This window comes from Pseudopipra pipra, chromosome 8, assembly GCF_036250125.1.
Source record: "Pseudopipra pipra isolate bDixPip1 chromosome 8, bDixPip1.hap1, whole genome shotgun sequence".
In the NCBI taxonomy this organism is placed as follows: Eukaryota; Metazoa; Chordata; class Aves; order Passeriformes; family Pipridae; genus Pseudopipra; species Pseudopipra pipra.
In genome coordinates this window covers 34,005,955-34,030,062 of record NC_087556.1, presented here as the reverse complement: position 1 = coordinate 34,030,062, position 24,108 = coordinate 34,005,955, and the positions used below count along the sequence as shown (strand labels likewise).

The window sequence follows — 24,108 nt, the reverse complement described above, 5'->3', positions numbered from 1 at the left end:
CCCTTTCCTCACCACAGCAGCTAATGAAGCATGAAGTGCCATGGACTCTCCGAGAGGAGCTGAGCACCCAATGGTTAACATTGTTCCACTCTTAGGCCAGAGTGAGCAGCTAAAACTCAGTATTGGGATTTTTTTCCCTGAAGACAAAATGGGGACAGAGCTGGGTACTCCTCCAGTGGTTTCCTGTCCATGTGAACAATATAACCCCCCATAAAGGATCCCTTTCAAAACTACTTGCTCCAACAAGGCTCCCCCCACTCACCACAAGGACAGCCTGTACACAGTTACACATCTGTAATGCAATACAATGAGGAATTTCCTGCTAAATCTTTAGTCCTGACCAAGGTTTGTGTGTTAAACTACTGAAATACAGTATACAAAACTGTTTGAGTTTTTTCCCCTGCACCTCTACAGTTGCTGCTGCTCCCACCTGTGATGAAAGGGCTGGGCAGTCCCTGTGAGACTCACCTTATCCTGGTTATTCAAAAAGATGAGCATTTATCATCAGAGAAGGCAGGAGCTGCCACGTAACTGGTGGCAGAAAATGTTGAGCACAGGATAATCACCAAAACTTTCATGTGCTTTGTGATTTCCTCAGCTGTCCTACCTCCATTGGGATGGAAATGAGTGAAGGCCCTTTTGGAGAATCTGTTCTATTCATGTTATTCAGAAAATGCTTCCAGTATAAAAATTAATTCATATTTATAATGATATCCAATTGATGTTAAGGGTAAAAGATGAAAAACTCTACAGGACTACTGGAAAACAGATGTTCTTGTCACCTATAGCTGCAGGTAAGGGGAGCACTCCTGTGCATCTCCTCCCTCAAAGGTCTCAGGATGATTTCTGAATGCCAAGGAAACTCCCACCACATCCACGTGAGGCCTGTAGCTCCTTCAGCACAGCCCTAATTGCCAAATACTTTAATACATATTGACCAGGCCTTGACTTTATTGCCAACAAGAGCCAGATGGAATGTACACCAGTGCCATTCCTACCAGGACAGTCCATTTGAGCCATGGTTTTATTCCTTGCATAAAATTACGCTCTGATACAACTCATCTGAGGCAGGACAGCCTCAGAGTCTGCTGAAAATGCCCATGGCAGACAGGAACGGAGTGTTTAGAGGGTAATTACTCGCCTTTCTCATTTCACAGCTCTTCCAAATGACTGTATTAGCTCGAGGATTAGGTCTCCCATGCATCAGACCCCAAGGAAGAGCCAGGAGTTCATCCAAGATCCAGGCCTTTGTTTGGTTTGAGCATTGTGCAAAGGGTCAATACTCTTGAGGGGCTTTCTGTGCAGCCTAAATCACGGCAGATTAATAGGAATTTTTTACAGGAATGAGTAGGAGTTGCTTTCTACCCATATTTGTTTGGACTAGTGCCGATAACAGCCTGGGGATTTTCCAGACAGCACAGTCTCTGCTCAGATTTCTCCAAACAAGCTGGAGCAGAGGGGCAGAGAGCGTTGAGGGAAACAGCAACCAAAGAGGATTCGTTATGGCCACCTCTTATCTGTGCCACGTTAACATCCAGCACGATGGGCTGCAGGAGGAGGACATGCTGCCTCAAGGACGAAAATAAAAGCACAGTAACTTCCACTGGAAATTAAAAACAAAGCAGCATTCTCACCAGCGGCCCAAGACAGCAGCTCTTCCTTGACCCCTGAGCAATCTGACTGCAAGGGGCCTGGATAACTCCCTCCTGCTCCCTGTGTTTTACAGATGAAGCAGGACAGTTGGACTTGATGGTCTTAGAGGTACTTTCCAACCTATTCTATGATTCCATGAAAATTACCACTCTCAAGCATTCAGTGACCCCCCAAATGACCTTCCAAAGACCCCCAAGACCTGTTCCAAGTGATGTCCAACACAGAAGCTTTGTGGGCTTCCCCCCAGGGTAGTAGGAGTAATTTTTAATTGTTTCATAGTGCCAGTACCACTTTTTTCCTGGTCTGCTTCTCCTGCTGAGGGCTGAGTGAACGTTCAGCAAAGCACTTCTTTTTACTGCACAAATGCAGCAACTCCAACTGTTTAAGCCTTGCACTCAGGATTGAAGCACCACAGGGAGGCCTAGGGAAAGCAGTTCCCAAGTTTAAAGGTATGTTTAGAATTTTGTCTCAAACCTCTCCTTCTCCTTTGCTCTACTTCAGTACTGTGAGAAGGAAAGCCTCTTTTTTCCCCCTCTAAGCTTTCCCTACATCCCTCTCAGTCAGAATTACTGGGCATTTGCCACGCTAGAGGTACAGGAATTCTTTTTACAATCCCCTTTCACACAAGATTAGCCACAAGAACACACAGTGCATGTTACTTTGAGATAGTGCTTGGAGATGAGACTGAAGTTTGTGTCACATTTTGCTATTAGCCAAGACCAAAACCAAGACCCCAGGAGTCCCAAACTTCAAAACTCTGCACCCAGCAGTAAATTCTCAGTTTAAAACCGAGCTTCTGGCTCCACCTGCTGCCGGAAGGATGGAAGAGATCAAAAAGCAGCTACAGCCAAAAAAAAACAAACTAAAAAAAAACCCAAAGAAACAACTAAGGCCTACTTTTCTACTTAACCCGTCCACTGACATTGTTGTTAAAAGACAAAAGAGATTGCTTCATCATGGAAAATTCTACCAGGTTCAAGATGTGCAGCTCTTGACCCGATCATGACCACCAGGCACTTGGGTCCCATTAAGTAATCTATTTTGGTAACTTTTTAACTTTAGAAAATGCTGTTTGATGACACAAATTCACGGCTGAAAAGAAGCCCAGGTAAAGGACAATGTCATAAGCATGGTTCCCAAGATTGCCAGCAGGAAGGGGGGAAAAAAGGAAACCCTGCACTGTATGTTTTCCCATCTCCCCCTGTTCACTGTGCAGGTCTTGCCTCTCAGTGTTTCACTTGGTGCCTTTAAATCTTGGTTTACATCTGCCCACAAAGAGTCTAATTTTTTCTTTCTATGCCAGGCTATATATTTTGTGATTTCATGCCAAAACCCACGCATGTTTCCCGTGCCAAAGTGCACAGGTGCCAGCACAATTGGGCATTATTTCAGCACACAAAGCTCCCAGTGAAGCCAAGGGCTGCCCTGGGTGCCCCAGGAATGCTGGTTTGGCTCTGGGGTGCTTGGATTACCTCCATGTGTTTGCACAGCACTGAAGGCAGAGTCACTGCTCATTTAGAAAAACATTGCATGCACCTGATGGAAAGAAACATTAGAAGTTACTTCACAAAAATCCGTGCAGGCCATATGACCGAGGCAGATTAGGCCTTTACAGCCAAATGCTTAAAGGAACATTTTGGAGATACATATTCCTACCTTTAGAAAGTTACATTCCTATATAGCTCTTGCTAAAGAAACCTAAACCCTCTGGATAAGCAATGCAGAGCTCTTTCAAATGCCATTTTAAAAAGAAACTTCAATTACGGCAGCAAAAAGCATCACCAAAGCAATGCCATTTCCACACTCTCATCTCCAGCTAATAAAAACTTAAGAAAAATACACTAGGAAGGTACAGAAAGGGCATTCTCTGAGCTTGCATTTATCACTTCTTCACCTCTTAGAAAGGTGTCATGCAGAAACCAAGCTCATAATATTTTATGAAACGTCTTCTATGTTTTCTTTGTATACTCTTGTGTGTATACTACACTAATTTGTAAATTATATTCAGTTTGGCCTCCTTCGAGTTAAACTTTGCTCAGCACCAGCCTTTGGCTGAGCTACCTGCACTTGAGCAATCAGTGGAACAAGTACAACCCCCAAAGCACTGGGTTTCTGGCACTCAGCAGGTGAGGGCACTTCAGTTATCTACATTTTTTTGGTAATAAAAGCCCTGAAGAAAATTTCTGAGGCTAATTAGGATCCCAGACAATAAAAGCACAGACGGATTTACAAGCACATTAGTTATACAAGCAGCTGTATTTGAGTTTGAGAGGTTGGAGCAGTGTCACTGACAACAGGCCAAATTCCACTTTAGGATTGCCAAAAAACACTTTCCATGATAAAGCAAATCCTTCTTTTGCCCCCCCTCCTTTCTCAAAACAGACTCAACATTCCAAAGGCAGATGATCTTCCTGATTGCCTGTCATTTTGTCACTTTGCACAGGAGAAGAGGAGGATCTCTGACATTCCCTTTGGCCATCCCAGCTCTTCCTGTTATCTCACAGACAACTGCCAACTTGGTTTTTATTGCTGTTAGGCAGAGGTTAACTGGTGACAGGCTGAGTGTCTGGAAAGAGAAATCCTGGGTACCTGTCTTCACTTCTGAAATAATACATATAATTCTGTACTTGTTCTGGCATTGAACTGTAATTAAACCAATCAAAACCCTCTTCTGTCTGCTCCAGCTCTGGCTGCAGTCACACACCCTGGTCCCTGCTTAGTTGAGAGGGTCAGAGAACTTTCAGGTTAAAACAGAAAACTCAAATTACCCCATCATTAAAATAAGGGCAATTTAGGATGACAGTTTCTGACTTGTCTTCAGAAAGTCTATACACACCCCAATTTTCATAAGCTTGCAAAAAAATTGGACTCATGAAGCAACTATAAGATGAACAAAAAGCCCAGAGATCCAGCAGTGGTCTGCTGGAGAAAAATTTCTCCAGTTCTGAAAAGTCTTGGCCTAGTAACTGCAACCAGAAAATAGGCTGGACAAGATTAGGGCTCAAATTGATCACCAGCAGCCAAAGAAATACTCTCAGAGGATACAAGTCAGTCGAGCAAGTTGCAGAATTTTACATGCATGTAATTCTTGCCTATTACACAAATCTAAAATGGGGGGAAACAGCTTCAAAGCTGTTCTTCAAAGCAGTTTGCACAAAAAAATAAAACCCACAATACTGGTGCATAAACCACAGTACTGCATCCAAGCCATGTGAACTAGTCTGGCTCTACCCAGCATTTTTGAGGGCACAGCAGAGCAGGGAATTGCAGGAATAGCACAGCAAGGGCTCTAGAAAACATTGTCTCTCAGGAAATACTCAGAATTTTAACCAGAGAAGGAACAAGGACTGAAACAAGAACAGTAACAGACTTTAGGTATGTAAGAGGCTGTTGCATGGAAGGAAAATAAAATAACCTGTTCTCTGTGGCCTTAGGGACACTGTAATGGGCAGCAAAACAGACAGATGTGGTAGGAGACTTGCTGCCAGTAAGGGCAGGGAAGCACTAAAACACACAGTGAAGTCTTCTGCCCTCCAGCCCTTTCAGGCAATCAGGCAAACACTGACAGAGCTGTAACTGGGGCAGGGGAACAGACCTGATCATCTCCTTCATCCTTGCCAGCCCTATTACTCTAAAAAAGTAAACTTTCAGGCTGCCAAGGAGTTTGGGGGTTTACCTTTTGCTGGAGTCCTTTCAGAGACCAAATGCTGTTTACACCGTGGTTTCCTTCAGTTATTTCCCTCCTTCCCAATCAGGTTCCATAAGCACAGCTCTCAGAAATGTCAAACTTCCTCAGCAACACCCCACTGCATTTCTTTCTTATTCCTAAGAATAACAGTCCCAGTGACACATTACCCCTTGCAACAATGAGGCTTTTCCAAATGGAAATCAGTCTTCCTTCACCCACAGATGACTAATCATTCTGTCTCACCCAAACCAAGGGGAGGGTAAATGGTTCTGAGAGCCAACCAGCAGATTGGTTCACTTCCATGAACTAAGCTGCCTTTAAAACACCAAGGGATTATTTACCACTTCCCATTATGAACATGTGACTGTATTTAACCCCTATGCTCAGCAAAGGGAACATTTTGCACTAACAGTGATTAATCAGGGTTTAGTCTCAGCTAAAACCAGCTAAGTATTAAAAACTCTAAGTTTCTATAAGCTTTGTGCTTTTTGAATAGACTGAGTATCTTAGTTGCATGTTAACTTTTTTTTTTAATGCAAAGCATGTTTTAATATAAACATCCCAATCATAGAAAGTTTTGTAACAGTAAAAACAGATATATATGCTCAGATTTATTTTACAAGATTGCAAAGCCGAACACTGAGGCCAGGCTTGAAAACAGCATCTCTTGTCATACAATCAAAATATTGTACACACAGAACACAGCTCGATGCTTCTCAAGTTCACCAGCATAACACCCAGTTTGTCAAACCTTCAGCATTAGAATTTTTTTTCAAGCTACAAATGAGAAACACAAATTTCAACCATAATGACGACTGCTTCCTTCCTACAGACATCTCGCCGGGGGGCAAAAATGCCAAATGTTTTTGGAGAGTGACATGAGAGTGTAAGACAACCCTTAGTAAAATATAGATATAAATCAAAATTTAAACTGTGGCCAGGACTTTCAGCAATTAAGCACATTTCTACAGATATCTCCCCTCAGACATTCTGACTCGACTGTTCAGTAGAAGATGAACAGCGCCTCACCACTTTATTTCCAAGTATTCCAAGACTGGAAACTCTTTAAAATCATTCTGTATTTTCTTTATCGAGCCACTATAATTTAAAGATACAGCTACAAGTCCTCTTAGATAAAAGGAACGAGAGATGATTGCTTCAAGAGCAGGCCTTCATCGCACATATTTCAGCACAGCACCTCGGAGCAGTCAGCAGACAGACTGTAAAAGCCACGTTTTTCAGAAAGACAGGATGGTCTTGTGAATTATTTCGATGCACTCTCTGATTTCATCCTCCTTGATCACCAGTGGTGGTGCCAGACGGATGATGTCCCCATGAGTGGGCTTGGCCAGGAGTCCGTTATCGCGGAGCCGCAAACACACCTTCCAGGCATCGTAGTCTGCAACGACAGGAGAGAGAACAGGACACTGAGGGCATTTACACCACAGCAGAAGAAGTGTCACAACTGCAGCACGTGGTGTGTGGGGCCAGACTCTGTGTTTGCCATCCAGCAGTGAGATGGAGTGTGTTCACAGATGGAGTCACTCCGAGCGGCTCCCCAGAATCTGCACTGAGCAGAACTGCTGCAAAGTTCTGGGATTTGTCTCACAGGTTTGCCTCCAGCACACAGAGAGTTCTGGCCCCTTCACAACTCAGTGCTTGTCTAGATGGAGCAATACATTTAAAAAAGGGGAGCCATGAAAAGGGGAGGTAAAGGAACATCTGGACAGGACTTGGGACAAAGTCACATTTGTGCAACCTGGATTTCAGTGCGTCATGTGCACGTCTTAGAAAATTACACCAACTCCCTACAGCACTTTATCCCTTGATAAAGAGCCTTGATATCCAGTTTTCTGATATAATTCAAGGTGTTAATCCCTAGAAACACACTCTCAGTCATTAACTTTTTTCTTCCTTGTACCCTCCTGTATTCATTGTACTATTCTAACCATCCTGAAAAAAACCAACCTCGGCCAATCCTTCCATAATCTGGCAAAAACTAGTGTTCCAAATGTGGCCAGTTTTCTTCCAGTGAGGAGACAAAAGGGTATTTGTTGAGAGGCAGATTCACCATCAGGTTTGAACATTATCAAATCATAAAAGAATTCAAATGATTTTTAAAAAATTGTTCAGCCTTAATTAAAACCACTTACTTTTAACAGCACACACTTGAATAAATTTTCGGTAGGTACTACAGTACTATAGCCAAGATCTGAACACAAACATGATGCCTATATACCATCTCCCACCTACAATTTAAGCTGAAAAGTACTTTTTCATGCTGTGATGGTGCAGTTGACTGTATTTCCTCACCTTTGGTTTCCCGGATCACAATTGCATTTAACAGCCCCTTTCCTCTCACAGCAGTTACAATGTTGGACGGCGTCTTCATGAGCTCATTTCTTAGTAGGTTACCCATTATTTCTGCGTTTTTTGCCAAGTTTTCATCTTCAATTACCTAAAGGGAAGTCAGATCTAGTCAGCTCAAGGGCACCACATTTGTTTTATGTACCATGCTGGAAGGGTAAATGACATTACAGCTACTGAGATACAAAAGCTGTTGCAGCCAGTGTCACTGCAAAGGCTGCATATCCCAGTAGATTGGTATCAAGCCTTTACTCATTCATTTTTACAAGAAACAATAGTATTTTTGAAATTTTGTTCAAAACTGCCATTTGCAGTTATTTGCAAGTCGACAGTAAAGCTCTAAAGATTCTTAATCTCTCCAGATCTGATGAGGCTTTCTGAGTGACCTGCAACCCATGTAAGTCAATTAGGCAGTCACAGAATAATTAAACTACACACTCTGGACAAGACATTTTAGCTTCTGTTTGAGCTCCAGTAGCACACACATTTTATCAGGCTCACAGAGCAGCCTCTGCTGGTATATCCAATATAATCCAATTTCAAAGTGTCTTCATGAACTTAGTGAAGCTATTTGACCAAATTTACATAAGTGCCTTGAAACTCCCTCTATATAAATTTTATTTTGACATTTAAGACATTAAGACCATAAGAACACAGGAATTAGGACACACTTCCAACAAAAACTTTAGAATTTGTTTTGTGATCTGTGCAGATAACCACTGCCAATTTTCCATTTGTACTTAAAGCTGGACTGATACTCCCAGCATAAGAAATAATATCATTTATTTAAGCAAAGATCATGTCAGTGTGACACGCTTTTTGCTTTGGATTCCAAAGCTTTATCAGGACACACAAACCTCCAGTGCTGCCATTGCCACACGGCAAGCCAATGGATTTCCTCCATATGTAGATCCATGTTCACCAGGCTTAATGGTCAGCATAATTTCATCATCACACAGTACAGCTGAGACCTAAAATGGGGAGGTCAGCAAATTGACTTACAGACATATTTAAAACAGTAAACTTTAATATCTCTGAAGCAAACTTTACCTCAGGGCTCGGGAAATTTTTAGCCTATGGTAATAAATTACATTTACATTCCCAGTTCTGTATACAGAAGAGAAGATCTGGCAATCCCCTAATTAATCCCTTAAATACACTTAGATATAGTGGTAACATGTAACTCCCAACTACAGCAGAGAGGCATTTCTCCAAACTGAATATTATTTCAAGACCTTAAGCTTCAACACTTGGTTTAACAACTCAGAAATACCTTCAATCAGCCAAAATAGTTCAAGGCATGTTGTAGTTTCCAGCCTAATCAGCAGGAATTTAAGTCACTCCAAGAGGATAAAATCAGTCATGCAGACATGCCAAACACATGAAATCATGCCAGTTGTTCCAAAACAGCTCCATAATGTGTGTTTTAACATATATTAGTATTTTATCCTCTACAGAATTCATCTAGAAACTAATCACAGCAAGACTGTGATAAACTCACTCTCCAGAGAGAGTAAAAAAGACTAACCAGAAATTCCGTAATGAAAAGCTGACTACTGGACACTTATTTTCCTGACAGAAAAACAGCCATTTCAGCTAAAAAGGTAGTATTAGGTATTCCACTGTTTTATTATGTATCTCTCACAGGTTGGGCTGTCTGGTCATAAATCATAGCTAATCTTGTGAACAACAAATTCCAAGCACAACAAACATCAGAGTTATTGTTCTTCCAACTGGTAGATTTTCAGTGTTAATGACTAAAAAAATCATTATTCAACAAATGTTTGAATAATTTGATATTATTTCAGATTATTGGTATTTCTTTGTTACTCACAGGATATAAGCCACCAGAAAGGGCCTTTCCAAGAAGAATTATATCAGGTCTCACATTTTCGTGGTCAACAGCCAGCATTTTCCCTGTTCTGGCTAAACCAGTCTGTATTTCATCAGCAATAAACAGAACCTTGAGAGAGACAAAAAGAGCAGAGATCAGACAATGAGTTTCACTCCCATCCCTAACTCAATTCAAACAATACAGCTCTCTTTTTTTGAGGTATCACAACAATAATAAAGACAACTTTATTAATAATATGTCAATACCTTCCTCTGAATTATGACTAGCACTTGCAAGTTAAGACTGAATTCTGTTGGAATAGAGACCACTGATTTTTAAATCAGAGATCACTGATAACCATTTTCTTCAGTGTTTCACTCTGTTACCCACTACTGTTACAAATTCTTGGCACTTATGCACTCCACCAACAAGGGCCCCTAATAGCCATGGTAATTATTAATTACTGCAGTAATTTGCTTTGGTCCCAAGAAACTTAGAATGTGAGAAAGAAATTAAAAGCTAAATTAATTTAAAATAAATGCAGTTCAAGAACATTCATCAGTAACTTAAACCAGTGACAGTGGTAAGAAATAGTGAAAAATGTGCATTGCTAAGAAGTACTTTCTGGTAAGGTATTAGCAGGAAATACAAGAAATATCCCTGCCCTATTCCACTGAAATAAAAGGAGATTATTAAATCATATATGAAGTCCTACACCTAGTATATAAGGATGACCTTACAAGATACAGCAGTAAACATAGTAATGTTTAAACCACGTTATTACAGTGAATTCCTTACATTGTGTTTTGTGCAGAGGTCCCTCACTCCCGTGAGATAACCCTTGTCAGGAACAACCACACCTGCTTCCCCTTGAATTGGTTCAACCATGAAAGCTGCCACGTTGGGATCTTGAAGGGCCCGCTGTAAAAATGGACATATGGGTGGGAAAGACAAAAAGAAAAAGCCTTTACTCAGGTCAAATTTGGAAAATACATGTAGCAGAACCTAATCCTAGCCCCAGTGTTTTTCCTTAAGGCACGATAATGGCATTTATGTCAAGCAGTTATCCCTGAGTGCCATTTCAGTTCCAACACAATGTCACTATTTGCCTTGTAAAATGAGCTGCTGTGCTCACTTGGGAAGGTACAAACCTTAAAAATTGCAGACTCAGATAAGCAGATTATCAGATCAGTCCATAAATTACCTCAGAAATACCCTCAGTTTTGCATGACCCCATACAAGACAAACAATTGCTCAACTCTCCCCTCAAACAAAAAAGAATGGAGCCTCTCCAGAACAATTTTACCTTAGAGCAAAGTCCACAGGTACATTCTTGCACTATCAAGTTCAAAAAGGTTTAGAAGTCCACGAGACACAAGACATGTGATGATTCCCAGCATGAATTTACTACAGCTTTTCTCAGGATGGCCCCATAAACAGAATGGATTCAGCTCTAATGAAGCCATTAAACACTTACAGGCCTTTCACAATGGGCACCCTGATGTAGGTTCAAACCTGAGCAAGCTTTTCCACACTGCAACTAAAACACTGAGAGACCTTTGTTTTCATCCTAACCAAACTCTAAGGAGACAATCAACTCTGTCCTACAATCCCTCCAATCTCCACAGCCCACCCCCTTGTATGAAGCAGAACCAACAAAACTTTTTTGCTCACGGAGATGATGTACCCAGGTAACAGATTGGAAAAAGACCATCTTTAAGATCCCTTCGAATCCAAAACAGTCTGTGATTCTATGACAAAAGTGGCAATGCCAACATTCCAAGCCCTTCAGGACTATCTGTATTTGGCTGGAACCCTCTTGCCTCCCAGGTCCCAGTTCCAGCACCCCGTGGCTGCCACCAAGCCCAATATACCCTTTAATATATAAACCCACATTATGAAGGTGGAAAATATTAGACAAATCAAGGTCAACCTTCTCCAACAGTTTGACAGGACAAAACTCAGGAAACCCAGGGAAATGCAGAATCCCTGGCATTTCAGCAGCTTAAGTGAAACACCAGCCTAGCATGGTTTTAAGGATGCTGTGAAAAGGAAATACTTATTTGCAACTGTGTGAATTCCAGTCACACAAGCACAGAATGGTTTGGATGGGAAGGGCATTTAAAGCCCATCTAGTTCCAACTTCCCAGCCATGGGCACGGACACCTTCCACTAGCCCAGGTTGCTCCAAGCCCTGTCCAACCTGGCCTTGGACACTTCCAGGGATGGGGCAGCCACAGCTTCTCTGGGCAACCTGTGCCAGGGCCTCCCCACCCTCACAGCCAAGAATTCCTTCAAAATATCCAATCTAAACCCATTCTCTTTCAGTTATCTAGTCATTGAAGAATGCACAGCATTTCTGAGAAAAGTAGTTAAAGGTATTAGTTTCAGAAATCAAGTCCTGACTTTTGGAATGTAAGCTACTGATCTGAATTCCATTATGGTTTATCTGTTGTTCTTCATTTGTACCTTGAACATCTTAGTGAGATGTGAGAGGAAACAGACCATGTGGTTTTTCTTTTACATCCTAAAGTAAAACTGAAAATCAAAACCAAAGCAGAATTTACACACATTTCCTATGCACATCAATAACATATATATTTCTTAAATAAATCTAGACACACGTATCTTAGTGTCAAAGGGATAAGCTTCTGATTTGCTTTATTATTTACCAAACAGACATTGTAAAATGATAAAATTGTCAAATACCTCAAGAGCTGGGAGGTCATTGTATGGGATCACTTCAAAACCTGGCATGAAGGGCCCAAATCCATCATAGCTGGATGGGTCAGTAGAGCTGGAGATGGCAGACATTGTTCTGCCCCAGAAGTTGCCAGCTGAAAAAAAAAGAGAGGGGGATTGTTACAAAACTGACCAAGACCCAGAACAGTTTAAAGGACACATTTGTTACTGCATTTTAAGTTACCTAACATCAGCATATTATCATCCTTCTTCTAATTGTTAGCATTTTGTATTGATGTCATAAATATACCGTGTTGCTATATCAAAAGAATATATCAAAAAACAAAATAAAATTATACTCTAAGACCTGGCAAGTTTATTCAAAATAATTTCCTTAAATTTTGTTAGTAGTCTGAAAAATTGAAAATAAGTCAGATAACATCTTTTTAAGGAAGATGTTCAGCTTTTATGTAAATATTACTTATTAAATATAGCGGGGAAAATGAACACCATTCCTAATTTAAGTCCTAAAAATAAAGCTGCCACTAAGCCTAAATCAGAAAATACACTCTGTGCATTTCAAAGGCCCAGAAAAACCCACTTACATATGAAGAGCAAAATAAAATATATATAGAAGAAAAGGACAGAGAAGTACATTTGTTCAAAGAACTCCCAGAAGAAATTTTAAAAAAATCTCTATTCAGTCCCAAAAAACATAATGCAATATTCAACTATGAATTGTAATTTACAAATGCTGCCTAATGGCACTTATGGTTCAAGTACTATATGTACCAGAAGTTAAAACTACTATTTGCAGCTGTAGCAACCTCAGGGAAAAAGGTCAATATTTAAGTAGTAAGTTTTGTTCTGAAAGGTTTAATAAAATACAGAATCATTGAACAACATTAGCACTGACGAGAATATTTTATCTATAACCAAAGAACAATATATATATATATATATATATATATATATATCAGATTTTCTTATTATATATGGGGTTTTTTCCATTTTTTTATTTAGCTAAGCACGACAGTCTCTTCAGGGGCAGGTAACTTCTCCCTCTTATGGAGCCAAGCAGAGCAGGCAGGTAAAGGGAGGAACTATTTCAACAGAGAATCAGGGCCCAATATTTACTTCAGCAATACTGCTTTTACTTTCATTATATGATCGAGACTCCAGTATGGCTTTACTGGGTTAATGTCAATCTCTGGAAGACTTCAAGGATGCAAAGAAAACCACTGGTAGGGTGAAGCCTAAGAGGGAAGCAGGTTTAACCCTACTGTGCAACCTATGAGAGGCATGGCAGCAATTTGAGGAGTGATTTCACAAAAAAGTTATATAAAAGACAAGCAGTTAAGAATAAAAAGATACTAAGCTTCAAGTGGTTAAAAGAGCGTGGAGGACTGAGTGTACTTTCCACGTGACTTCAGGCTGCCTCTCAACAATCCAGTGTCCAGAGCTCTCTTCCTCCTCAATGCCTCAACTCAAACACAGAGTTTTAAGGAGGTTGATCAGCTTTGAACACTTTACATACCTGCAAAAATAATTTTAGCTTTGTATTTTGGGACTCCTTTCACAGTATATGCCCATTTCCGAGCCAGTTTACAGGCAGTTTCTCCAGCTTCCACCCCTGAAACACAAAGCAGCACCATGATCACTCCTGTACATGAGGGAGGCCATCAATGCAGTACCAAATGCTACACAGCTGCTGAATCTCACAGACAAGAAATAAAATGGAAATGAAATCATTTCTTCACCTGTGTTCATTGGAAGAACTTTGTTGTAATTGAACATTTTGGTGATGAGCTCCTCATATTCACCAAGTACATCGTTGTAGAACGCCCTGGATGTCAGGGTTAGTTTTTCAGACTGAGCTTTCAGAGCATCCACGATTTTTGGGTGACAGTGACCTTGATTAACTGCACTGTAAGCACTCAGAAAGTCAAAATACTTTCTACCTTCAACATCCCACACATAAACACCTGGGAAAACAAACATATGGTCAATACACAAAATAAAAGATGACATGAGATAATACTAAATGGTATAAACTAAGGGTTACAACACAACCTGGCCAATTTAAATGGTATTCTCTCTATCCCTGAGGGCATTCCTGAAAGGGCCTCTAGAAAATAATCAGTTGACAAAGAGATCATGAGTAACAAAACTAGTACAGTATAAATAAGGAAACAAAAAAAAAAAGAAGCATTTCCAATATAAAGCTGCCATTCCATGGAGTTAGTAATATCAGACTATTACCTCCCCTCCAAGTCTCTGTTTTAGGCACTAAAAGGTAGATAGAGAAGAAAACTTCTGTAAGAGAATTAACTGGAGGTCATAAAATAAAGAACAAAATCAACAGAACCCAAATAATCTCAAAACTCAAGAGGCTGAAGGCTCTGAGCTGTCAAAATGTGCCCTGAAAAAGAGAAACTATTGGATCACTCTGCTGATAGCATTTTAACATAAACTCACAGGACAAAAAAGCCCCTCAAACATGATTAAAGACCAGAGTAAATTTAAATTAAGCAATAATACAGGAACAGTACACAAGGACTTAAATAGGGTTCCAATGCACCTTTTCATGTTCACATTAACATTAAACCTCCCCAAACAAGGCAAAAGAAGAAACAAAGTTGCTTGACAATTTTCCTGCTGAGTTATTCTGGAGATTATTGGAACTTTGACCTTTATTTAGATAAAATATTTTAGAGACATCACCATTTTATCAGATGGCTTTATGCATAATGATCCAGCTCTCTAACCAACAATTAGCTGTCTTTATTTCACTGATTATCTCAATTCCACCCTAAAAAAATACCCAACAAAGGTTCAGAAACTCATCCCATCCCACCTGCACAGATATATCTCCTCTATACCACACTGGGAAACCTAAATAAAATACCTTTCCCTCTTTCCAGAGCAACAGGCAGCGGGTGATAGTTGTGGGCACCATATTTAGCCTCACGCTCATAGATCGACTCAGAGGAGATGGGCCTTTGAACGGTTTTTTTGGGAGCAACTGAGGCAGCAGAACTCAGGGATGCGTGGAGACCTCGAGAGAGAACAGCAACGCTCTGGGGGCGGCTCAGCTTGGAAAACATGATGGACCTCAGGTATTCTGATATAGATCTGAGGGGGAAAAATAAAAGACAGTTAATAATTAGCACTAACGACGCTTCGGACGAAACGCGCGGTGTGACCGAAGGGGTTTTACTGCCAGGATTAGGGGTTTCCCAACTCTTTTGCAACTCAAGCAAGAAAGCTTATGAGAAGTATAAATCAACGTGGGATTAAGTTCAAGCTAGTATTTTCTTTCTATTTTAATGTACACTCACAGAAACAGAAAGAAAACTAAGCTGTGTGACTCTCCGAGTCTATGAACTGGTTACACCATTTTTCCTGTAAGAGTTCTTTTTTCACTGTGCCTTAATTTTGGTTTATTAATATAAACTACAATAAGAAAGTTAAGTTCATCAAACTTCTTTTTCTACTGAAATGCCTTTTTTCTGCCAAAGACTACTGTAAGACCAACCCTGTCACAAAATCAGAAAGTAAATAATATAATTCTGGGAAGAAGCACCGGACACAAATCACCTTTAGCTGATAATATTAACAAATGTGATAAAAGATTGATTAGTTTTAACTGAGATCAGCTTTAAGAAGCAAAATTTGTAACTTTTTACATAAATTGCATTCTGGATTTTAAAATGCTGCGTTCTGGATTTTAAAATGCTGCCAACTATATAAAGCACTCAGTGTTAATACTTTTTTAAGACCATCATTCTGTTTAGCCCAGAGAGGAGAAGGCTTTGGGGAGATCTTAGAGCCCTTTCCAGTGCCTACAGGGGCTCCAAGAGAGCTGGAAAGGGACTTTGGACAAAGGCCTGGAGGGACAGGACAAGGGGGAATGGACTTAAGCTGAAGGAGGGTCCGTTCAGATGAGATATTGGGAAGAAATTCTTGGCTGTGAGGGTGGTGAGGCCCTGGCACAGGTTGCCCAGAGAAGCTGTGGCTGCCCCATCCCTGGAAGTGTCCAAGGCCAGGTTGGATGGGGCTTGGAGCCATCTGGGATGGTGGAAGGTATCCCTGCCCATGGCAGGGGGGTTGGAACAAGATGAGCTTTGAGGTCCCTTCCAACCCAAACCATTCTGGGATTTTGTGATCAAAAAACAGATGGAAAGTAATGAGATGTCAGATATTAATGATTATTAGAGCACTCTCTATTTTCTTAGTAAACTCAGCAATTTTCCCTGAACATACAACCTTGTACTGTTACTATCTATGATAATCTGAGGGTTTTGTGAGACAAATGCACTTGGATTTCTTCTCTGTGCCTGCACCTCAGACAACACAAAGATACATCCCAGAGAAGAAAAAGTGAGTTGGCACTTTTAAAGCTGTCCAAACAAACTCTCCTCACAGCAGGGAACAGCAGAGAGCCATCAAGAGCTCTCAAAGCTCAAGTTTCTAGTCTTGCAGAACATCACATTTATAAGCTGCCAAATGGTTAAAGCCCCAAAGGAGGATCACAGATTACAATAAGTACTCTGAGTATGAAATGCAGCCTCCTCTGTATCACACTCCACAGCAAACTGAAGAGCTGAGCAGCCTTGACACTGCTGCAGCACCCAACCAAAGCATATCATAAAACCTAACCAAAATATAGGTGTTAAATGCCAACAAGAGAACGCAAGGATGGTTTACACAAGGGTGCTGTTATTTCAGGCTCCTTGCAGAGACAGAAGTGTTAAGTCATGGATTTATTTTGGAAAAGATCAGCACTGTGGATGTGTCCCCTTGAACACGGAGGCATTTCTTTCAGCAAACTCCTCAGGTATTACTTTGCTGCTCCTCACTTCTAACCAAAGCCAAAAGACTACTTTCTCCACCTACTAAAATCAACTACCAAAATCCAGGAGTTTAGGAAGAGTCAATAGTCTCCATTCCAGCAGGAGATGAACAGCAGCTGCACAGCTCTGGGCATGTTTCCAGCTGTTAAATATTAGACATTTGTGTTAATACTTTTCAAGATGGTTATTCAAAGATTCTGCAAACAAAAAAGACAAATAATTCTCTGTGCAAGAAAAAATTCTGACCACACAAAATTGCAACCTGCTTAAGTACTAACATGTAATTGGTCTGTGACAGCCTGGCCCCTGGCACACCTCCATGGCACAGCAGCTAATCCTGTCACAAGCTTCTGCAGATTTCCCAGACATTCCTGAAATAATGGATGTAAAGAAACTAAACTCTCATCTGCCCTGTGTCAGGGAGGTACCTTTCTGCATGAAGAATTACAGATCCCCAGTTTGAGGTTCTTGTTTTACTTCTTTCAAAGAGGCTGGAAAATAGTAATCAGAATTTTTTAAAAGGGCTTTCCCCTCCATGAAGAGAAATGCCCTGCAAACTGTGCTAGTGAGACCACACCATTTTATCCAAGGTTTAGGAGATTACATGGAGTAGGGGTGAGTGAAGCTGGGAATTAAAGACTAATCTGAAGTTAAAAGGTGGAGAAAAATCTGGTTTTGATGATACACGAGAGAAGATGAACCAAAATTTCAGGAAAGAGGAGGGGCAAAATAAGGAAAAAAAATAAACAAACAAAATGAAGAAACCTAATCTTGTTACCAACCATGAGGAAGTGAGAAATATGATCGTGCCCTGCAGCAGGCAATACAGGAATCGGAAGCCAGGGAATTACACCAAGTGGAAAAGCTCTTGCATCAGAAAAGAAGAATCACCCAAAGCACAGTTGTGAAAACTTGAACAACTCTGCTCAGCTGTTGAGCAAGAATATCCAGACAGGGGCCAGTGCCTGCGATTTCACAGGTAAATTGAATGGTTGTACATCTCCAACCCTGACAGACACTGAAGCACACCCCAAGGTAAATGGCAGATACTGTCAAATACATAAAAACAGTCACAGTCATGTTGATACAGCAGAGAGGAATCAGTGCCACACTGCTGCCTTCACCAGCTGAATGAAAGGGGGTGAATGTTCCAGGGGACAAGCAGGAGGGACAGCAGTGTGGACATGCCAAGCTACCTTTGCAGACATCAGGAACAGCTCAGGACCTAAACTGGCAGAGAAGAATCCCGAATCACAGAATCAGTTTGGTTGGAATTGACCTCCAAGATCATCAAGTCCAACCTATGACCCAACACCACCTTGTCAGCCAGATCAGAACGCTGATTGCCACGTCCAGTCTCTCCTTAAACACCTCCAGGGACGGTGACTCCACCACCTCCCTGGGCAGCCCCTCCCAACGTCTAATTATCCTTTCTGTGAAAAAATTCCTCCTGATGTTCAACCTAAACCTCCCCTGGCACAGCTTGAGGCCGCTTCCTCTCATCCTGCCCCTTGTTCACTGGGAGCAGAGCCTGACCACCCTCCTGTTAGGGTGCCGCAGAGAGCAAGAAGGTCCCCACGAGCCTCCTTTTCTCCAGCAAAAGAAAAAAAAATAAAAAGCAATAAACCCAGTAGTGAAACAGGAGATCCAGCTCGCCATCCCCCCGCCAAAGCCAAAGACACTGCAGAGGCAAAGCTGCGGCACCGCGGGCCTGACACAGCACAGCGGAGGGACGGGGCTGTCACCGCCCCCGCTCCCGCACCGACACAGCGCCCGCGGCAGCGCTACGGGGCCTTGGCGACGGGGCCGGATCGCAGCCTGCCGGGCCGCGGGAGTCGCGAATGTCCCCCGAGCGAGGGCCGGGCGGGCCGTACCTGGAGCCGGAGGTGCTGCCGGAGGTGCTGCCGGTGCCGGGGCCCGCGGCGAAGAGGAGGCGGCAGCCGCGGGCCTCTGTCACTTCTCCTCGCCCCGCGCTCGACGTCACCGCCGCTGCGCCCGCCGATTGGCTGCTGCGGATGATTGACAGCCACGGCCCCCGCGTCTGGCCCCGCCCCCGGCCCTTGTTGGGGGAGCTCTCCCCGCCCCTCAGAGCGGGGGCTCCGCTCCCCTCTGGCGAATGGCCCCCGGAGACTGTCCGAAACACTGTGGAGAAAATTAACTCTACCTCGGCCAAAACCAGCACAGGAACAGTCCTTGTGGCCACAGAACCCCCACAAACCTCGGCGAGGTGAAGCCCCCCAGGCCCTGCCCGAGCGCCCCCGGGTCGCTGTCACCAGCCCTTGGCCCCGTCGGGGAAGGTGCTGCAGGAAAGGGCGAGCACTGAGTAAAAACTGAGAGGGACTAGGAAATGGGAACTGTGCTGGGATGGTGGTGGTAACTCTGCTGGCAGCTGCAAGTTGCTCCCATGGGATCAGAGAATCCCAGAATGATGGGGTTGAAAGGGACCTTCAAATCATCCAGTTCCATGCCCTGCCATGGGCAGGGACACCTTCCACTAGCCCAGGTTGCTCCAAGCCCCATCCAACCTGGCCTTGGACACTTCCAGGGATGGGGCAGCCACAGCTTCTCTGGGCAACCTGTGCCAGGGCCTCACCACCCTCACAGTAAAGAAATTGCTCCTAATCTGATCTAAACATACACTCTTTCAGTTTGAAGGTGTTCCCCCTCATCCTGTCCCTCCAGGCCCTTGTCCAAAATCCCTCTCCAGCTCTTTTGTAACCCGTTTAGGTCTTGGAAAGGGTTCTAAGTTCTCTCCGTAGCCTTCTCTTCTCCAGGCTGAACAATTCCGATTCTCTCAACCTCTTCTCATAGCAGAGGTGTTCCATCCTCATAATCATCTTTGTAGCCTCCTCTGGACTCACTCCAACAGGTCCATGTCCTTCCTGTGCTGAGGACCCCAGAGCTTGACACAGTGTTCTAAGTGGGGTCTCACAAGAGCAGAGTACAGAAGAACAACAAGAGTATTTCACTTTTTCTCTTACCCACCCCAACAGGAAGGAAAAAAACCCACGAAACAAAACAAAACAAAACAAAAAAACCCCACCAAGCGAAAAAAAAACCCCTCAGTTTTAGCAGTAATGAATTCTGGGTGCCTCTTGCTCTTTGTTCATAGATTGTCCTAACAAATTTATCCGTGCTGGAAAAGAGTTTATTTCTTCCACAAAGAAAACAATATCCTAGTTGAGACACGGAATTTGCATATCTTCCCTGCACTAAACAAGCCCTCATTTGAAAATATTCCTGAATCTTGTCATATCTTCTAACCAAATTGCCCAAACCTTGGATGTCAGGGAGCAGCACTGCTTATGCCTTGGGAGAAAAATTTCCCTGATGTGCAATCAGCTTGATGCAGCGAGGGCTGGGAGGAGAAAAGATAATATTGTGCTCTTTATAAACACACAGAGAGTTAGGCTCAATTTGCTAATATGTTTATGTCTCCTACTAGCCTAATTCTGCCAACAAAGTGCCCTATGTTGGCTGCCAAAGGTGGGTGGAGAGCATAAAGCACCAAAAGGTGGTGCCTTAGGGGCTAAATTGCAAAACACATTTCAGAGTCATGGCTGTTGAATGAGTACACATTTGTACTGTGCCCAGTTTCTTAAGTCCAGAGGCAGTTATTATCTAGGAGCTATTGAACCCCCTTTATTAGCAGGAAGAGAACAAAGCCTAGCCAGCAACTAAACTATGGATTGGAATGGTGTTCAGTTCCATATTCTAAGAAGCATTTGATATAATTTGGTACTGATTAAGTTCCCTTAAACAAAGTCTCCAAATATTTAAGTGCATAAAGATAATGAAGACAATCATAAACTAGACAGTGAAGAGTAGATTGTGTAAAATAAACAGAAAGAAAGAAAACTCATCCTGTCTAATGTCAGAATTTTATGTCCCTTGGATTCTTCATACTCTGGTTCATAAATTCCTTTAGCCTTGATTAAAAAATCTGAATAATCAGGCTATCAGTCAAAGGATTTCTAAAAGGATATTTCAGTGCCATCGAGTGGGGTTTTCATGTTAAGAAAAAAAAAATGTTCCCTCTTGTATGACAATTTTTACTCTATAAACAGAAAACACTTTTTGCTACTGCTACATGCTTCATTTTTCTTCAGTTTTATATATAATTATGTTGGATATATTACCGTTAAAATATTAGTGTTGATTTTTTTCTCAGACCATACCATTTCTGTGTAAAAATAGAATAAATATCACCCAGTGTGGGAATATACTAAACTATATTGTGTACAAGGAGGAGGCACCATTCTCTGAGATTGACACCAATAATTTAGCCAGGCAACTCCCCACATATTGGAAAAAAACACAGCTTCAGTTTGAAGATTCCGACTGTGGAGATGGGTCAGATTTGTTCTGCTGCCTAATTGACATGCTGATCTTTGTCTAATTGGTAGTTTGAACGTGTTGGCTGTAGCTTCTAGTCCTTGTTTTTCCTTATATTCTCTTTCCTGAGGTTAAAAAGCCTTTTAATACATGGTATGTTCTCTGTGTGTTAATATTTCTCTGCTACAATCCTTTCAAAACCTCCAAAACAGGTTAGGAGAGCAGAATTCCCATCTGATGCATCTAGAAGACTGTGCCCCATCCCTGGAAGTGTACATGGCCAGGTTGGACAGGGCTTGGAGAACCTGGGATAGTGAAATTCTAAAAAAAAAAAAAAAAAGTAAAAAAAATCAGCTTATGCCTGAACTAGAAGTTTGATACAGGATTGTACATGATACATGCTGTTAAATTATTTCATGATAATCTCACTATGGCACAAACAGGGAAAAGCACTACAGAACAATGAGACTTCTCAGTGGCTCAATGTTCACCAAGACATTGAAAAAGTAAGTGTTCTAAAAATATTTCTAGCTCCCTGTACCAAAGCACAAAGAAAAAAAAAAAGTTCATTATTTATGGTAGTTGATAATTTATATTTCTCAAGAGGCCAGAAAAACATACAGTTAAATGCTTTAAGATGTACAGGCCAGTGAAACTGAGGGGGAAAGGGCAAGAATAAAAGGGCAGGGGGAACCAGCCAGGAGAGGGGATAAAGTTTTACAGCAAAGCAGGGAATTCTCAGGGCAGAGTGAGTTTTCATGGCAAGCACACGCTACAGCAAGTGTGAGAAGGCAGAAGTGAAAACAAAAGCCTAAACCCCAAAACTGCATGTTCGCTGTTTGAACTGATCTTGTCAGAGACCTTTGGGGAGTACAGCAGATGAAGACAGTAATTTCCCCCCCTCGGATAACCTGCTTTATTAATAAATGCACACTCAGTTCTTTTCTGCCTCTTTTACTGAGTTAAGCGCGGACATGGAATTTCTGGGATGTTCACAGCGTTGGTGACGAAACCCCTGGTTCATTCAAGAAACAGACTGCCCGTCAGCTCTCTCCTCCCCTCAAAGCCTTTCAGAAACGGAACTAAAACAGCCCTCATAAAGAACCGTTTACCACAACATCCACAATAAAACAGTCCTCATAAAGGGCCGGGTCACTTGTAACAACACGCTCAGAGAAACACTTCCCCTTCTCACGTGCCACCCCTTTTGCACGCCTGTGTTCCCTGTCCTGTACCCATCAATGCCAGGAGCCCGCAGCGCTGGAAAACACACATTCCTGGGCTGCAGCTCCCGAAGGATGGCGAGGCCAAGAAATCCAACACGCCGCTCCCACCCTCCCGGCCGGCGACAGGTGGCTGCTCGCCGGGAGCACACCTGGAAGGGACCGGCCTGCCCTCCGAGTGTGGGACAGCACACCTGCCGTGACTCCCCTCTCCCCAAAGGTTTCACCGAGCAGTCATTGCAAAGACCCAAGTTCCAGCATTTGGCACCCTCTGAACGTTGCTGTGATGCACCTCCCCGGCAAGCATTCAGCCCCAAAATCGTGCTCCGTAAACAGTGGGCAAAATCCCCTTCTCTTTTTCGGTTGAAAACCGGTCCAGCAGCAGCACCCTTTGCCCACCCGAGCCGCCCCGCCCTGTCCAGAACTCAGCTCACGCCTCCAGAGAAGTGTTTGTACCACACTTTGTGGGACTGCTGGACCCTGGGCAGTGTCCCTGTGCGACCCCCAGGCCGGCCCCGTCCGGCACCGCCGCTGGCACTGCTCCACCACCGCCCCTCACCCACAATATTAACATTATAAATGCAAGATTTAATCCAGAGCACCACAAGCTTCCAAGTGCAGGACATTTCCATAGTCTTGTTATTTTCTCTTTCTAACTCAGAACTCAGAAATGTGTTCATGCCTTTTCTGGCCACCCCAATTCTGTCCCATCCACCTGAGGCTGGGCAGGTGAGGCCAAGGCTCCCCTTCCTCCTGGGGAATCATTGTCCGAGCGCATGGATGCTCATTCTGGGCAGGACCTGCAAACAACACGGAAAAGGTAAAAGGAAAATGGTGGCTTCTGTTAGAAAAGGAGTGTCTGTGAACACAAATTTTGGACCAGCGATGCAGCCATTAAAGGAGGAGAAGAGATTAGAGAAACTGAGGAATACTTTTATTACACACAATAATCAAAACCAATAAACACTGAAATGGACTTTACTGAGCTGCAACACCAGGATGGTCACAGGAGGCAAAGGCGAGAGGAACATCAAAGCAGCACCTGGGGGTTTGTTAGGATAGGGTAAATACCTAAAAGACTCCACTTGACAGTACCCAAAATATGGAAAAGAGAATACATGAAATGTTCACATATTACAGTAATTTGCCCTGCAGAACTGATGAAAACTCTGACCTACTTGAGGAAAGAGGGTTATTATATCCATTCTGCTTATCCAGAAAATACAATTTGACATGTGAGTAAACCATAAAGTTATAAGAAGAAACAAGTTAAGTCATGCCAGTTGTTAGGAGTAATTCTGCAGCTCTGTCTCTGGCAGAAACGCTCATTGAAGTCGTCGGGAATTAGGCATGTGAAGAGACTGAGGAATTGCATCCCAGTTACTGTGGTTATTTAGAGGCAGGGCCTATACAAGGGAATTACAGCCTTGGCCCCGTATTTCTTTCAGCTGCACAAGTTCAGTGGGTGCC

General features: G+C 42.6%; 1 protein-coding gene across 1 annotated transcript; it reads right to left on the bottom strand.

The window, feature by feature from the left end:
* Nucleotides 1-5,939: 5,939 nt before the first annotated feature.
* On the bottom strand, nucleotides 5,940-19,105 carry OAT (ornithine aminotransferase). The gene is made up of 10 exons (XM_064663582.1): nucleotides 18,955-19,105; nucleotides 15,133-15,359; nucleotides 13,985-14,209; nucleotides 13,762-13,857; nucleotides 12,252-12,379; nucleotides 10,341-10,463; nucleotides 9,543-9,671; nucleotides 8,566-8,679; nucleotides 7,655-7,799; nucleotides 5,940-6,740 (listed from the first exon to the last, which is right to left on the bottom strand). The coding sequence occupies exons 2-10, from the start codon at nucleotides 15,329-15,331 to the stop codon at nucleotides 6,580-6,582; spliced, it is 1,320 nt and encodes a 439-aa protein (XP_064519652.1). The 5' UTR covers nucleotides 15,332-15,359; nucleotides 18,955-19,105; the 3' UTR covers nucleotides 5,940-6,579.
* Between the last annotated feature and the right edge of the window lie 5,003 nt (nucleotides 19,106-24,108).